General features: G+C 40.6%; 1 protein-coding gene across 1 annotated transcript in view; it reads left to right on the forward strand.

The window, feature by feature from the left end:
• Positions 1–17,566, forward strand: part of RMND5A (required for meiotic nuclear division 5 homolog A) — a 58,907-nt gene that overhangs the window by 8,222 nt on the left and 33,119 nt on the right. Inside the window, exon 2 of the mRNA XM_055243619.2 lies at positions 12,544–12,686. Coding sequence (XP_055099594.1) covers positions 12,544–12,686 — 143 coding nt within the window. The remainder of the gene's footprint in view (positions 1–12,543; positions 12,687–17,566) is intronic.

Below are 17,566 nucleotides of genomic sequence, written 5' to 3' on the forward strand. Positions count from 1 at the left end.
CTGCCTCCCAGGTTCAAGCGATTCTTGTGCTCCCAAGTAGCTGGGATTACAGGTGTGCACAATGCATGGTTAACTTTTGTATTTTTAGTAGTGATGGAGTTTCACCATGTTGGCCAGGCTGATCTTGAACTCCTGGGCTCAAGTAATCCACCTGCCTCAGCCTCCCAAAGTGCTGGGATTACAGGCATGAGCCACCACACCCGGCCTGATCCTACAATCTTGCTTAGCCAGCTTCTCCTTCAGTAAACTGACATCACAGAGTTATGAGAGTGAAATAGATAATAGATGTGAACTGGCTTTGAAATTTGTAGAACAGGGTAAACGTGTTATTTATAAAGTCTGTGCCTTAAGAAGTGTTAAGCTTTTTTTTTTTTTTTTTTTTTTTTCGAGGCTGAGTCTCGCTCTGTCACCCAGGCCGGAGTGCAGTGGCATGATCTTGGCTCACTGCAACCTCCGCCTCCCAAGTTCAAGCGATTCCCCTGCCTCAGCCCCCCGAGTAGCTGCGATTACAGGCACATGCCACCAGGCATATTTTTTTTTTATTTTTTATTTTTTATTTTAGTAGAGACGAGGTTTTACCACGTTGGCCAGGATGGTCTCGATCTCTTGACCTCGTGATCTGCCCGCCTCGGCCTCCCAAAGTGCTGGGATTATAGGCGTGAGCCACCACGCCCTGCCCAAGCACTGTTTAATTGAGACATTTTGGGTATTATTTAGGTGTCTTTATTACTGGTTTATGTTAAATACCATTCTGTGTCCAGTGGTCTGCTTAACATTGTAAAGAATGCTTAAAAGGTATAAGAAAGTCTTTAAGGAACTTAGAAGTTAGTTGGAGAGACCAGACTCATATTTGAAAGGGGGAAAAAACAAGACCATGGCACAGTGTATAACAGTGCTTCTGGTTAGTACAGACACCAGTGAAGAGAGAGAGCCCTTAGAAAGAATTGCGTGGGAGTAGATAGGCATTATTTCAACTGAACTTTAGATCACCTCATCAGTAGTTATTAATCACCATTTATAGGTAAAACTAAGCAAAATCTTCTAGGAGTTACAAAGAACAAGCATTTTCATCCGCTAAGAACTTTGTGTCCAGTTAGGGAGATAAGACTGGCATTTTTTAACAAACACACAAACAAAAGCAGTGCCCTGTAATGCACGGTTATGTATCTAGGCTAAATGCTACATGAGTGATGTGGACAAAAAGAGGTAGGATTTGAGACAAGGAGAGACTCTTTTCACCTATGGGAAGTTTTAGTAGCAGAGATTGAATATGGATAGTAGAAAGAGCAGATGGAGTGCCTGGAGGGGAAGATGGCGAGAACAAAGGTGTAGAGGAGTGAGAGGTGAAGGACCAGATTGCAGGGGAAAGGCGATAAGAGCATTAAAATTAAATTGGAATCAGGTTTTGTAAAGCCATGGCTACCAGGGAAAGTAGTAGACTGGGAAGATACTGAATTACTTGGGGGTGGGGTGGGGACATTTTGAATAGGGAGGGGACAGGGACACGATCAGAGACCAGTTGTCAGCAGTATTTAGGTTGGTTTAGAGTTGGGAGTGAGGTTTGACTAGAGGCAAGAAGGTTAGTTAAGGCTGTCAACCTAGATTTGATGAAATAGGGACCTGTCTTTGGGTACTGGTGGTAGAAATTTAAAGGGACACATGAAAGGGATTTCTGAGGGAAGGAATGACCAGGAGTTGGTGCACGGATGGAGTCTGGCAGAGTAGGAGAAAAGGGCAGGAAAAAACAAAGGTTAATCCAAGGTTTTAAACATGAATGATGGGTAGATCATTATGGAACCAGGTAGAAAATAGGAAGTTTAGGAGAGGGGAAGGTAGAAATCTGAGTTTGATTTTTTTTGTTTTTGTTTTTGTTTTTTTGGGGGGGTAGGGGAGGGGGGGATCTCACTCTGTCGCCCAGACTGGATTTGCAGTGTCTCGGCTTACCACAATCTCTGCCTCCTGGGTTCAAGTGATTCTTCTGCCTCAGCCTCCCGAATAGCTGGGATTACAGGCATGCGCCACTGCCACCTGGCTAATTTTTGTAGTTTTAGTAGAGATAGGGTTTCACCATGTTGGCCAGGCTGGTCTTGAACTCCTGACCTCAAATGATCCACCCGTCTCGGCCTCCCAGAGTGCTGGGATTACAGGCGTGAGCCACTGCACCCAGCGTGAGTTTGATTTTTAAATATGAAATCCAGATTCCAATGCTATGGGAAACCTAGTGTGGTTCCACCATTCATTTCAGAGATAAATGAGATGCCTAGAGATTAAGTCTTTCTATTTGGAATTTGAAGGGAGTGAACAGGTTCTCTAAAATGTGACTGTCACAGACACATGTTTAAAATCTTGTGCCTGTATCTTTTTTCTTCTCTCTGCAGTTCTTGCCTCATATACTTTGAAGCCTTTCCTGTCTTCTCTATGATAGTCATTGATACTATTCTTTGCTCCAGGAGCACTATTAGTCTGTACCATGTACTTTCGCTCTAAATATTAACTTTATTTCGTTTTTTTTCTTCCTCATGTTTGGTTTTGCAGCACACTGTGCCTCTGATTTGATGTAGTGGTCTTTAATAATCTGTCTGGATCAGAACGCGTGTCTGTCAGTCTACCGTTCTCTGAAAGGTCAGGAGTTGAACACCAAATACCATACTTTCTTTTACTTTGCAGATTTACCAGCTACTAATATACTGAAAAAATTTTGTTTTCAGTGTTTACCTCCTCCAGAAAAAAATGAACGTGTTCTATTTGTGCCTTTTCTCCTTCCTCTAAGCAGCTGCTGTGTCCTAGGTGCTGAAGTAGCTCACAAGAATCCCAAAGTTTCAATGGGCCGCAGTGTATTTTACTACAGACAAAATGAAATAGTCCCTTATTTTTTAAAAATACCAACCTTACCTTTTCAAGTTTCAAGTTTTTCTATTCTAGTACTTCGCAAGGATATCCATGGTCACCTTGTCAGTGACTTTTCTAGAGTCAATCTTAGATCTTTTTATCCTTTATCTACTTTATTCCCATTCTAAATTTCTTAAATCTGTGTAGAAATTCATAACATGGGAAAAGTATCTTGAACATTGCTGACACAGGCCTTCAGCACTCAATAAATGTTAATTGACTCTAAATGTCATAGTTCTCCCTTTTATATTTTTTCTGTTTTTTCTTGGTTTCATTTTGTATTTTAAGGCATCATGGCTTTTATAAGAGTAGTATATCATAGATTTTCCCCCCCACCAGCCTTCTTAGTGATGCCTAATACTCTTTTAGCTTTCTGATTTTAATGTTTTTATTTAAATAGCTAATCTAGAATGAATTCTGGAGTATATCTCTATGAGGTCTGAGTTTTCATTTAGGTACAGTTAGGTTTGTTTCCTAAATGGATTTCTTCGTATTTATCTCCATCAAAACTTGTGTTCCATTTTGCTTTCCACTTAATTCTACATTTAAGATCTCTGTCCATCTTATGAAAGTGGAGTTAACTTTTCATAACTCAGAAGAGCTCAAATGCAATACATGTAATATTTATAAACTTGGATATTTTAAATTTTTCCTGCCTACACGATCGATATTCATTAAAATGTCAAGCCAGGTCTTAGTGATTTCTGGGGAATCTTATTTCTCGAAATATTCCAGTCTTAGCTGGTGATATTTTCAACCTTTTCGAAAATCATCACCATAACAATACTTTTTTATATTGTGCCTCCCTATTTTTTTATAGAGTGCTCTCAAGTATGGTGGGTCTCATCTCTCATGTGTTTGACTCGTGGGCAGCATGTATTTCATGGTGTAATTGACACCTTTAAACTGCCTTTTATAGACCAAATTAGAACTTATTATCTCCTGATGGCAGACATTTCGGGCTACAACATGGTGTGCTGCCTACCAACCAGCTGTTTAGTTTTAGCAATGCTATCTTTAACAGTGTGTTTGTGCAGTTGAACCCCCTCCCCCCATCTCATAAAAATAAGTGGCAGACGGAAAATTAAAAGTGCAAATACTGAGTAGGGATGAGAAACATACTTGTCAATATTAATGATATATTTGTCTTGATTGTATTAAGGTGAGCCAAAATAGTGGGCAAATCTTGTCACGGAGCTGGACACGAGACGTGGTTTTTTTGAGCCTTGTGATCAGTAGGGAAGAAAGTAAAACAAGTGTATGTACAAAATGCTAAAACTGTATTGAAGGTGTAACCAAGGCATAACTAGGGATTTTATAGTTTTTAGCTTTGTGCAACCAGTCACCCTTTTAATATGTAAGTTTGTTCTACCTTCCTATCTGACTTAGAATATACTTTTATAGGGTCACATTATATATTAGAGATGTTTCATTGCATCTTTGACAAATGTGGAAATAGTTTTGTAAAAAAGAAACTGTCTCAAAAGTGACTTGAGTCAGAGCACAAGCCCATTAATTCCTGGGGTTGGTGGGAGAGGTCGTTATTTGGAAGAGAGAAGGAACTTATAATTGATGCCAGGGGACTCTTTTGTGAGTGTGTCTTATTTGAAAATATGTGTGCATATGTGTGTTTGTATGTTCGTGTTGATCTTGGATACTGTGACCTTGTTGAACTCTCATCTATTCTTGGATTGTGGTTGTGTGTAGATTCTTTGGGATTTTCTACTTAGGCAATAATATTATTGACAGTAATAGGAACAGTATTATTTCCTAACTTAACTTGGTATTTGCAGAACTTAGGCTGCAGTGTTATTGTGCAGCAGACGCCAAACATTCTGTGAGAGAGTGAGGGATCAGTGAACTGCTGAGTGAAACTGCTGGCAATTTCAGAGGGTGTTGATAGTACCAGACAGTCTTCAATGCTGGGTTTGAAATTGAGATTATGTAATACATAATTAATTATTTTCATATTCTTTTGGTAACTAGTTACTGAATGTGTAGTATTTGTCAGTTACTATACTAAACGTTGGGGATTGGTCATATTTCCTACTAAAGTTAATTTTATGGGCGTAATGGACAAATAACTACAACAAAGTGTGAAACTCTGATAGGGAAGTATAGGATACTATGGAAACAAACATTTTTCTAATTTATTGTTTCTGTGAAACTAGTGGGCATACATCCTAAAATGGCAAAGCAGTGAGGCTCAAGGGCAGAACTTGAAAATTTTGAGAGTCATGCTTAAAATCTGTTTGTATGATAAAAGGTGTTGTTCTATTTTATTGAAAATTTTAACTTAATAAAGCAACACATGTAGATGGTCTACATATGTTGGTTCTTTGCTTATATTGAACATGCTAATTCTTACACTTGTTTAATCATAAAAGTGACTTTAAAAAGTACTTATGACCCTCCAGTGATGAGTGAGCATTGCGTCAGAGTTGTTTCTTTCAGGCTCACGTATTGGGCCTGGGTTCCGTGGGTTTATTACATTGAAAGACACAGTTAGTGCAGGACTTTTTCCTGGGTGACAAGTGACCACCGCAGTGGCCAACCTGGATGTAGTTATGGTGGAGATGGCTGTCACAGTAATTCCCCAGCGTTTCTTCTAGGAACTGAATCCAGTTTCTTTCACATAAAGGTTCTCCTAGAAGCAGGTTGTGTTTTCATACAGAGAAATCAAAAGAACATTAGAACTCTCCCAGTAGGACTTACAGAAGTTTGGTTGACTGTCAGTCTGATCATTATAGCAATTTTCAAACCTGTTTTAAACCTTTGGCTGCTTTCCACTGAATCCATTTGAAAATGCATTAGTGAACTCTTTCTCTCTTAACAGGGCTTTCCCAGGATTCTCTTTCAGATTATTCCATTCTGCTTTTCTTGAGTTTCCAAATACCTTATAGAAATTATTTTTCCTTGGAGCATTCTGAGAACTCTCAATTAATTGGCCATAAACTGCTTGTATCTGTCATTCATAAAATTGAAAACCAAAAATTAGAGGAATTTGTGGATGGTAAAGGAAGAAAAGGAGGTAACAAATAGCACCAAACTCCAGATATGTAAGTTACTACGATTTGAAAATATCAGTGGATTTCAAGGTTGGTGCATGGAAGTTCAGTGGTAAATTCTAGGTGACCTCTCTCCTCCAGCTTGGTTTCTCCTTTTTTATTTTTATTATTATTATTTTTGAGACTGAGTCTTGCTCTGTCACCGAGGCTGCAGTGTGGTGGCGCAATCTCAGCTTACTGCAGCCTCTGCCTCCAGGGTTCAAGCTATTCTCTTGCCTCAGCCTCCCTAGTAGCTGGGATTACAGGTGCTCACCACCACGCCCAGCTAATTTTTGTATTTTTAGTAGAGACGGGGTTTCACCATATTGGCCAGGCTGGTCTCAGACTCCTGACCTCAAGTGATCCGCCTGCCTCAGCCTTCCTTAGTGCTGGAATTACAGGCGTGAGCCATCGTACCTGGCGCCCTTTTTATTTTTTATATTTTTCCTACCTTGTTGTCTGCTGGTTGTAGAAATAAATGTGTCTGGATGGATAGGAGGTATGACTTCTTTTTAAAAACATTTTCTTTATTTCCAAAAGAAATCCAGTACTTATTAACAGTCACTCTCCATTCCCACCCTGCCTCCTCTCACTCCAACTACCATTAATCTATGTCTGTCTCTATAGATTTGTCTATTCTGTACCTTTCATGTAAATGAAATGACACAATATGTGGCCTTTTGTGTCTGGCTTATTGAATACTTAATGTAGTATTTTCAAGGTTCATCTATGTCATAGTATGTATCAGTACCTCATTTCCTTTAATGACTGGATAATCCATTGTTTATCTGTTCATTCTTTGGAGGTTTGGTTTGTTACCAGTTTTTGTCTTATGAATAATGCTACTGTGAACATTCTAATTCAGGTTTTTGTGTGGACATGTTGTTTTGGGTATTTAACTAGGATATAACTAGGAGTGGAATTTCTGGGTCATATGGTAACTGTTTAACGTTCTGAGGAACTGCCAAATTGTTTTCTATGGCATCTGCACCATTTTATATTCCACTAGCAATGGATAAAGCTTTGAATTTCTCCACATCCTTTCTAACAGTTATTATTGTGTTTTCCTGATAGCCAATCTCGTGGGCATGAAGTAGTATCTCATTGTAGTTTTGATTTTCATCTCATAGTGACCAATAATATTGAGCGCCTTTGTGCCTGTTCCTATTTGTATATCTTCTTTTGAAAAATGTCTATTCAAATCCTTGACCTTTTTTTTTTTTTTTTTTTTTTTTTTTGAGTTAGGGTCTTGTTCTTCATCCAGGCTGGAATGCAGTGGCGCAATCGTAGCTCACTGCAGCCTCAACCTCCTGGGCTCAAGGGATCCACTTGGCCTCGGCCTCCCTAGTTGCTAGGACTACAGGCATGAGCCGCTGTGCTCAGCCACATTTTTGTGTTTTTTTTTGTAGAGACAGAGTCTCGCTTTGTTGTCCAGGCTAGTCTCAAACTCCTGGGCTTAAGTGGTTCTCCCACCTTGGCCTCCCAGAGTGCTGGGATTACAGGCATGAACTGTGCCTTGTGCTTTGCCCACTTTTAAATTGCATTGTTTGTCTTGTTTTTGTTGAGCTTGAAGACTTCTTTATATATTCTGGATACTAGACCCTTATCAGAATGTGATTTGCAAATATTTGCTCCCCTTCTATGAATTGTCTTTTCACTTTATTGATAGTGTGTGCAACACAGAAGTTTTTAATTTTGATGAAGTCCATTTTAATTATTTTTTCTTTGGTTGCTTGTGCTTTTGGTGTCATATCTGAAAAGCCATTGCCTAATTGAAGGTCAGAAATGCATCTGTTTTCTTGTAAGAATTTGGTAGTTTCAGCTCTTACATTTAGGTCTTTATTCCATTTGAGTTAATTTTTATTTTTGTTTTTATTTTTTTGAGACAGGGTCTCACTCTGTTGCCCAGGCTGGAGTGTAGTGACATGCTCACGGCTCACTGCAGCTTCGACCTTCTGGGCTCAAGCAGTCCTCCCACCTCAAGCCTCCCTAGAAGCTTGGACTATGGGCATGCACCACCACCCCCTGCTAATTTTTGTATTCTTTGTAGGGATGGAGTTCTGCCATGTTGCCCAAGTTAGTCTCAAACTCCTAGGCTCAAGCAATCCACCCACCTCGGGCTCCCAAAGTGCTTGTATTACAGGCTTGAGCCACTGCATTTGGCCCATTTGAATTAGTTTTTATATATTATATGATTCTTTTGCATGTGGATATCTTGTTGTCTCAGCACCATTTGTTGAATATGGCTCTAACAAAAGCAAAAAAAAAAAAACTATTTTTCCTCACTTTATTTACCATCAATTCAGATACTTACATGTCTTGCACATTTGCGGGCACTATTAATATAAAACCAGAGTATACCATTTATAATAAGGACTTGGTCTTCCCTTGGGGGATTATGTTTAGTAGAGACTGATGATGGTATATATACATGAAATTGTTAAAATGGGTTATAATTAAGTGCTGGGGGAGTAGGGGAGAGATCAGAAGTTACCAGGAATTCAGAAGAGGGAGTGAGTCTGTGGTCAGATGGGTTCATAGAGAAGATAAGGCTATTGAGGTTAGGTGTGCTTTAGGTACAGAAAGATCAGAAATGGCCAGAACAGAGCTACTGAAGCAATCAGATGCTTTTGGTCCAAGAAATCTATGGAACACCTTTTAAACAGATTTTGAAATTTTCTTGAAATACCAAGCCTTGCCTTAGCCTAAATTATGTTATTAGAAGTTGGAAGCCTAATTGTGTTATTGGAAGTTGGAAACACTTGATAGAAACTTTGTGCAACTGTATTTAGAGATAAGGAAAGCTTTTTTCTTATCTTTTCATTTATCTCAGTAGTTGTCATTGAACCAGACTTAATATAGTCCCTCTTCACAGTTCCCTGTAACCTTCTGGGATGTCTTTTCATAGAATTTTAGAGAAACTATTCTTGTCATCATCACTGATTACTTCCACATTGTAAATCCAGTGGCCAATTCTCAGTCCACATTTTACTTGACCTAGTAGCACATCAACACAGCTGGTTACTCCTTCTTCCTTGACACGTTTTCTTCTCTTGGTTTCCCCAACATTATACTTTTCTTGAGTTTCCTCCTCCATCACAGTTAGTGCTTCAGTAGTCTTTGTTAGCCTCCTTTTCCCGTTCTATTTCTTCCCAGCCTCATAAACTTGGAGTTCTCGAGACTCAGTTCTTTTATCACTTCTCTGTGTCTGTACTGACTCCCCTGGTGATTTCATATAGTCCCATGCATTAAGTGTCATACATGCATATATATATATATATATATGTCAGTGACTCACAAATTTGTATCTCCAGCCCTAACATTGCTGTTGAACTCCAGGTTTGTATATCTCACCAACTCCTCCACTTATGCACTGCAGTGCCTACTCAATGTCTCAAACTTAACAAGCCCCAAACTGAACTTTCTGTCTCTCCTCACCCCTCATACATGCTTAGCCTTTATTCTTTTTTGACAGGATGGGGAGTTGAGGTCTCGCTCTGTCACTCAAGCTGGAGTGTAGTGCTGTAGCCCCCTGCAGCCTAGACGTCCCAGGCTCAAGTGATCCTCACACCTCAGCTTCCCAAGTAGCTGGGACCACAGTCGTGTGTCACCATGCCCAGCTAATTTTTGTATGTTTTGTAGAGACAGGGTCTGACTCTGTTGCCCAAGGTTGGTTTCAAACTCCTGTGCTCAAGTGATCTTCCTGCCTTGGCCTCCCGAAGTGCTGACATTGTTTTTGTTTTAATTGAAGACAACTCCATCTTTCTAGTTGACCCAGGCTAGAAATCTTGGAGACATCTGTGAGTCCTTTTCTTCACTCATGTCCAGTCATGAAATCCTGGACTGAGCCAGTGTCATTTCTCATCTGGATTGCTGCCACAGCCTCTTATTTTCCTGCTCAGTTCTGGTACTCCTATTGCCAGTTAGACTGACCATATTGAAATGTTTTATCGGCCAGGCATGGTGGCTCACGCCTGTAATACGAGTACTTTGGGAGGCCGAGGCGGGAGGATTACTTGAGCACAGAAGTTTGAGACCAGCCTGGGCAACATAATGAAGCTCTGTCTCTGCAAAAAAATACAAAAATTATCCAGTGTGGTGGTGGGCGCCTGTCATCCAAGCTACTTGGGAGGCTGAGGTAGGAGGATTGCTTGAGCACAGGAAGCAGAGGTTGCAGTGAGCCCAGATTGTGCCACTGCACTCCAGTGTGGGCAACAGAGCGAGACCCTGTCTCAAAAAAAAAAAAAAAAAAAATGTTTTTTGTGGGGTTTTTTTTGTTGTTAGTTTACATGCCTTCTCTGCTCAAAACCTTGCAGTGGTCCCTTTCAGTCAAAGTAAAAGCATAAGTCTTTACAATGCCAAAGAGATCCTACCAAACCAGGACCATTATCTCTTGGACCTCTTCTTCTATTTTCCTTGGCCAGAAATCCACTTTTGACACACTGGCCTCTTTGTTGTTTGAATAGTCTAGGTGTATTTTTGCAATAGGGCTTTTCTCCCCTCAGCCTGGCATGCTTTCCACAAAGTAGCCAGCCACATGGTAATTCCTTCACTTTTTTCAAGTCTTGGCTCCAGTGTCATCTACTCAGTGAAGCCTACCATGCCAGCACTGTTTTAAAGTTGCGGTTGCTCCACCCACACACACTCCCCATCTCTCTTACCCTGCTTTTTTTCCCCAGGTAACATGTATCATCTTTTGTCTTAGTATATAATTTGCTTATTTTGTGTGTTACCTCTCTTGCCAGAAGTTAAGTTCTTGGGAAGCGATTTTTGGTTATTTTGTTTCACTGCTGTACCTGTCATATATAGTGAGGGCTCAATAAATATTGGTTAAATGAGTGGGCATCCTAGGGGTGTTGTACTCTTGGGCTCCTTGTTCAAATTCTCAGGTTCCATCCCAGACCTATTGAATGAGAAACTCTGGGGATGGGGTCCAGCTGCTTTGTTTTAACTTTAAGTGATTCTGATGTAAATTAAAATTCAAGAACCTCTGCTATATAATGTTGGTTAGGATTTCAGAAACCAGGCCTGTTGCTTACAGGTGGGAATATGTAGATAGAGAGATAAATGACAAATACCATAACTGGGTTTGTTTTATCTGTCTCTTTTTCTCCCTTCTCCTCCTTTTTTTCCTGCTATAGGAACAAAATTTGGAGGGAGGTGGCTCAGGGAAAGGATGTAAACTGTAGTAACTTTCGGTTGATCATGTGTGTCAGGGGCCTTCAAAACCACCTTTAGGTTCCAGTGATTCATTAAAAGGAGTCACATAATTCAGCATATAATCATACTCTTAGCTAAAATTTATTACAGCAAAAGGGTGTAAAGCAAAATCACCAAAGGGAAAAGACTCATGGGGCAAAAGTCCAAAGTTAGGCAGTCCAGAGTTAGGCAGTGGGTGCCCTGGTGACCAGCCCCCAGTAAAAACTCTGGGCACTGAGCTTCTAATGAGCTTCCCTGGTAGGCAACACTTAACTCTTCTCGCAAACCATGGCTGCAGGAATTAAGCATGTTCCGTGTGACTTCACGGGAGAGGACTATTGGAAACTTTCTCCAAGCCAGGAGAAAGCCAGGTACTCACTGCCTAGCATGTATCAAAATTCTAGATTCCCAGAAGGAAAGCAGATGTTCACCATAAATCACACTGTACAACAGTTTAGGCACAATGAGCCATTCTTTTCAGCTAGGGCAGGGGTCCCCAAACTCCCGGGTATGGACCAGTACCCCTCTGTGGCCTGTTAGGAACCAGGATGCACACAGCAGGAGGCAAGCGGCGGTGAACGAGCATTGCCGCCTGAGCTCCACCCGCTGTCAGATCAGTGGCAGCATTAGATTCTCATAGGAGCATGAACCCTGTTGTGAACTGCACATTCGGGGGATCTGGCTCACGTGCTCCTTATGAGAATCTAACTAATGCCTGATCTGAGGTGGAACAGTTTCATCCCGAAACCATTCCCCCCAGCCCTCGTCCGTGGAAGAAATGTCTTCCACGAAACTGGTCTCTGGTGCCAAAAAGGTTGGGGAACACTGAGTTAGGGAATGATGGGAACACTCCCCAACTCCCAAGTTTCTATATGCCAGCCAAGAGGCGACTTTGTAAGCAGGACTTTCTAAGGGTAGTAGTCTATGACCTGCTGTGTTAACTCCTTTCTGCACATCGTGGTACCCAGGAAAGTTTGTTTTCTTCTACCTCTTTATATGGAATATGAAGCATTTGCACTAAATCATCTCTCTTGAGGAAATTTACTAACAACCAGAACGTTTTGAGAATGACTTGAACAGTGTAACTGGGTTTAATAAGTGAGTTTATTCACTTAGACGTATTTTCTCAAAAATAATACTGCCTTGACAGTATTATTCACAGCCTGTGCTGGTTTTTGTAATGATAAAACTGATTCCTTTCACAGTAAAATTTTCTTATTTCCAAAAATTATATCTTTGAGTATCCATTTGAAAAATTACATCTATGAATATGACCATCAGCTTCAAAGCAGATACTGATTTTTCTTCACTTTTCTTCCATCTTTCATGGTCCAAAAGGCCCATTAGAAACTTGCCATCTTTGGGTTTGCTTCAGTGAGTAACCAGTCCTTCCTTTGTTTTTTTATAGGCCAAGATGCTGAATTATCAGGGACACTTTCACTTGTTTTGACACAGTGCTGTAAAAGAATAAAGGATACTGTTCAAAAATTGGCCTCAGACCACAAAGACATCCACAGCAGTGTTTCTCGGGTTGGAAAAGCCATTGATAAGGTATGGTATTGAAAGAAGTGTTTTGTATTTTTTAGCATAATTCTTTTTCTTCTGTCAGTACTTTGATAACACTAGCTTTCACAAATTACTTTATGCTATTCCTGTCATGTTTGCTTTTGATAACTTTTACAGGTCTAGTTTTACTATGTTATTCTTACGAAAGTTCCTTGTTGCTATTATTTAAAAAATAAAAGCAAAATTAAAACCCTCTGCTTTTATAGCTTTGTTGTTTATCCATTTGCATACAAGACTAGAGCTCCTAGGGTCATGATAAATAAAGTTCCAAAGAAATTTTAACCCAGTATGTGGGAGTTTGTTTACCAGAAGTAACTTTTCCTAATTCGTGAGTAATTCCCTAGCTGTGACTCTGTCTCTGTTATGGGATGATTAGAATAACAGCCTTGTATCAGTCTCCCCTGCATCATCCTAACTGTTTTCTTCCTATGGGCGTCCCAGCTACCTTTCAATTTTGCCTTCTGTGTGAATGAGTGAGTGGGTTGGTTGCTAGGCAGTGAGGCTGGTCACTTTTATTTGATGTTTTTTTTCTTGGGACATTTTTTGAGTAAGCCATGTTTGACCTGGTGGTTGACTTATAAGCAGTTATCATTGCTAGTACCCACTGATTTTATTCATGGAGTTCATAGTCCTATTGGGGCCTAAGAGAAGTAGTTCAAGGTTACCGTGTGATACCTCTGACTGCTTCAGACATTGGGGAGATTGTGACTGGTTGGGGTGTGTCTCTTCACACATCATAAATTTCTGGGAGGGTAGGAAGAACTTTCGAGGAGTGCCCTTTGTAGCAAAGGCATCTTCTAAACAGTCTTATGAGTTACTTAGTCTGTACTCACAAGAGTGATAGTTGTAACAGAGGTAATAGAAGCTCATTGAATCTGGAGAGTGGTTCATGTAACTCATGGGTAGACCTAACTGTTAGAAATTATCCTGTGAAAAGGCTAGGCTTGATGCTGCTTGAGTCAGAACTATGTGCTTATAAAGCAGTACTGTTCACTGGTAGGTGTGGTATGACAAGACTGTGAGTGGCATGGGCTCAGAGGACTTGTTGTGGTGGCTGTGGCTTACAGAAGTGTTAGTGGTCTTTCAGAGAGTTCTCACCATTCCCATAGTGGTGTGAGGGGTTTGACTTGGCCAGAGAGTCGGAGGGTGGTTTTGGCAGCAGCAGAGTTCCAGCCACGTTATGTCAGTGATGGCAGTCACCAGCAAAGTCTGGGAAGGCAGACTTTGGGGAGATTGTGACTGGGAAGATTGTGGGGAGATTGAGACTTTGGGGAGACTGTGAAATGGCTTTGAGGTTGTGAAGCCTGTTTGATAACTCCAAGAGAGTAAACACAGTTTTAGAAGTGGGTTTGGCATAAACCCTATCTGGTACTATGGTATTTGAAGTCTTCAGTTGGTTCCTGGAGTGGTTGTTGGTGTGTATGAGCTTAAGAACTGTGGGAGTGGTGGTGGGACACTTTATTTTCTTCCAGCAGCTGTATCCTTCTAGGATGTGATGGAGCACTTTAGAGATGGTCTGAATCACTGTGGGTGAAGAACCCTCAGTTCCTCTAGAGGTACAGTAACTACTGGTGGTGTCTAAGAAGATTCAGATTCTGATGTTGACAGTGACCAAGGCATCCTGGTGATTCTAAATGGCTCAAAGTTCAGAGAGAACCCCAGGAAGTTCCTGGGGACATCTGTGTGACTACCAGGCTGCCTGCAGTTATAACAGAAGGTCAGCATTTGGACGGTAGAACCAAAGGTGCTATGACAGTGAGAAGAGCTAAAGCTTCGAAGGCAGCCAATCAGAGATTCTTGGAATAAGGGGAGATGGGCTCAGCAACTATAATTCTAGTGTGTGGGCTACTGACCAGGATCTGGAGCAGTTGGGCAAATAATTCACCGATTATGCTTTCTGCAGCTGGTAGGGTGACCATATATGCCATATATGTCCCTGTTTCCTAGTTTATGTTTGTTGTCCTGTCATGATGATCAGAACCTTCTTTTGCTGTTGTCCTGCTTGCTAATGGTGCCTGACTGAGCATGTCTTACTCCAGACCTAGCAGGTCTTTATAGATATTCATAAGGGTTGTCAGATATTTTGACTAATCTTTAAGGCAAAACATTATCTGGATGTACTTGGTGCCAAAAATGGAAGTATCTTTTTGGAAATGGATATCAAGGGAACACATTTATAATGAATAATCTACATTCTGGCTTATTTGGGCAGGGGGATGTGTTTGAGGTAAAGATTCCTAATTACATATTTTAATTTACTCGTTGCTCTTTTGAGGACTTTTTTTTTTTAATGCCCTTGGAAGTTATAAGGACTTTTTCAAGTAATTCTTATACAGTTTCTTTAAAAAAAAATGGGGTGTTTTTGTTTGTTTGTTTGTTTTTGAGAAGGACTCTTGCTCTTTTGCCCAAGCTGGAGTGCAGTGGCACCATCTCAGCTCACTGCAACTCTGCCTCCCAGGTTCAAGCAATTCACCTGCCTCAGACTCCTGAGTAGTGCCCAGCCCAAAAAATTGTTTTATGTTCCTGTGAAAGTAGTTTTGGTTCTAGGTGACCTGGATTCTGGATTCTTCTCATCTGTCATATGAAACTGTATTATTTAGTCTGCTGGGCATGGTGGCTCACACTTGTAATCCCAGCACTTTGGGAGGCCGAGGCAGGCGGGTCACCTGAGGTCAGGAGTTCGAGACTAGCTTGGCCAACATGGCAAACTCCCATCTCTACTAAAAATACAACAAAAAATTAGGCACATTCCTCTAATCCCAGTTACTCAGGAGACTGAGGCAGGAGAATCGCTTGAACCTGGGAGTTGGAGGTTGCAGTGAGTCGAGATTGCACCACTGCACTCCAGCCTGGGCAACAGAGCGAGACTCCATCTCAAAAAAAGAAAAAATACATACATACTATATTATTTAGCTGACACTGAATAGTGTTTGTGGTACTGTAGTCTGCCACCACAGAGGAAAGCCTGGGTCTTTTAACTCAGTTCCCTAATATCTTTCAGTACACACTCTCCCGATATTTTTGGCATCTATTTGGCCTCAGTTGAAGAGGAAGCTGTTTCCCCAATAGAAGTACCTAGACGTTGTGAATGGGCTTCTCACATACATCAGGAATTCCGTGTAGGCTGTTTCACATAAGACTCCATTGACTTGTTAAGTCCTCTAGGAGCTCTTTTAATTTGAACCTGGTAGTTGTGTAAGCTCTGGGCAGCCTGTTGTAAAGGCTGGGTGGACCTGATTGGTGGTGACCAAACAGGATAAAGCTGAATCCAGTGTGGCACAAGGCTTTTAAGAACCACACCAAACAGACCTGAGTAATAAACTGGAATGTCCATCAGCCTGTGAGTACCAGTTTATGGACACATGCTCCCACCCTCACAGGGTGAGGACAAAGAAGCCAGTGGCTCCTATATGAGCAGGCTGGTTTTGAGTGAGAAACATTAGTAAATTTTAGTCATGCTCAGTGGTATTTTTCCTTTTATATTTTAATACTTATGTTTTAAAATTCCCTACCTATCATGTCTCTGAAAATGTAAGCAGAATAGAAGTTTCTGGTGGTGGTAGCCAAGATATTGTTTGGCTTTTAATTATTATGAACAGAGTCTCACTCTGTTGCCTAGGCTGGAGTGCAGTGGCACCATCACAGCTCACTACAGCCTTGACCTCCCTGGGCTTGAGTGGTCCTCCCACCTCAGCATCCAAGTCCCAGCCAAGTAGCTGGGCATACATGCGCTTGCTACCATGCCCAGTTAATTTTTTTCATTTTTGTGTAGAGATGTGGTCTTGCAGTGTTGCCCAGGCTAGTCTTGAACTCCTGGCCTCCCAGTGTTGAGATTATTGGTGTGAGCCACTGTGCCTGGCCCATTATTTATTTTAAATAAATAATATTTGCTCTGTGACAGTTTTTTTTTTAAGTAAAAATAATGTGTTTGGGCTGTTCTTGATTTCCTCTCCCATTTTTAGATAATCTAGAATTCAGTCCAGTTTAGGGTATTTTATTCAGTATTTTATTTAGTCAAATTGACTTTTAAAGTTTACTTCTTAAGAAAAGTCAATAAAAATGATTATTGCTTTAGACTTCTAGGTATGTGTGCATATGTGTTAAATAGTACTGAAGATTTTAATATCTAAAATCTGATGTGGTATAATTAAAAGCTGACCACATACTACATGTCCTTTATAAGATTGCTGTTTTGTATATGTAAAATAACTGGAAAAATTCTGAGGCTACATGAAAGAAGTTTGCATGGAATAGACACTGCTTATTTTAAAGTAAAGGTAGTTGCTATCTTAAATTTGCCTTGGAAGAATGGGTAAGATCAGCAGAACAGTGAGATGAGATTTTTCCTTGAGGCTGGGAAAGGGCAAAACAGCAACTGAGAATATGCCTGACTCACGTTTAAGATGCTTCAAGATTGACTTGATTAGAGTGACAGCTCCTGTTGGGAATAGGGAAGGGCAAATGATGGAAGGCCTGAGAGGTGTGGATTTGATCAGATGATGAAAGCAGTTGAGGATTTACTTGACCTCATTAAGTAGGATGAAAACAGACTAAGTAGTAGTCATAGGTAGGAGGATAATAGCTATCACATATTGAGTGTTGACCGTGTTCCAGATACTGAGCTAAGTGCTTTACATACATTTATATCTATCCCATGATGCAGGGGCATTATTCCCATTTTATATGTGAGGAAACTGAGACTCAATGATATGAAATAACTTACCCCAGGTATATAATTTGGAAGTAGTGGATCAAGGTTTGGAAAAAGTTTTCACTCAAGAATCTGTTCTTAAACACTGTGCTGTACTAGGAAATCACTGAGGCCATTGCAGAGCTGGTAATGTTGAAGGGGAACAATAATAGTT

Source organism: Symphalangus syndactylus, chromosome 14 (assembly GCF_028878055.3).
Source record: "Symphalangus syndactylus isolate Jambi chromosome 14, NHGRI_mSymSyn1-v2.1_pri, whole genome shotgun sequence".
NCBI lineage: Eukaryota > Metazoa > Chordata > Mammalia > Primates > Hylobatidae > Symphalangus > Symphalangus syndactylus.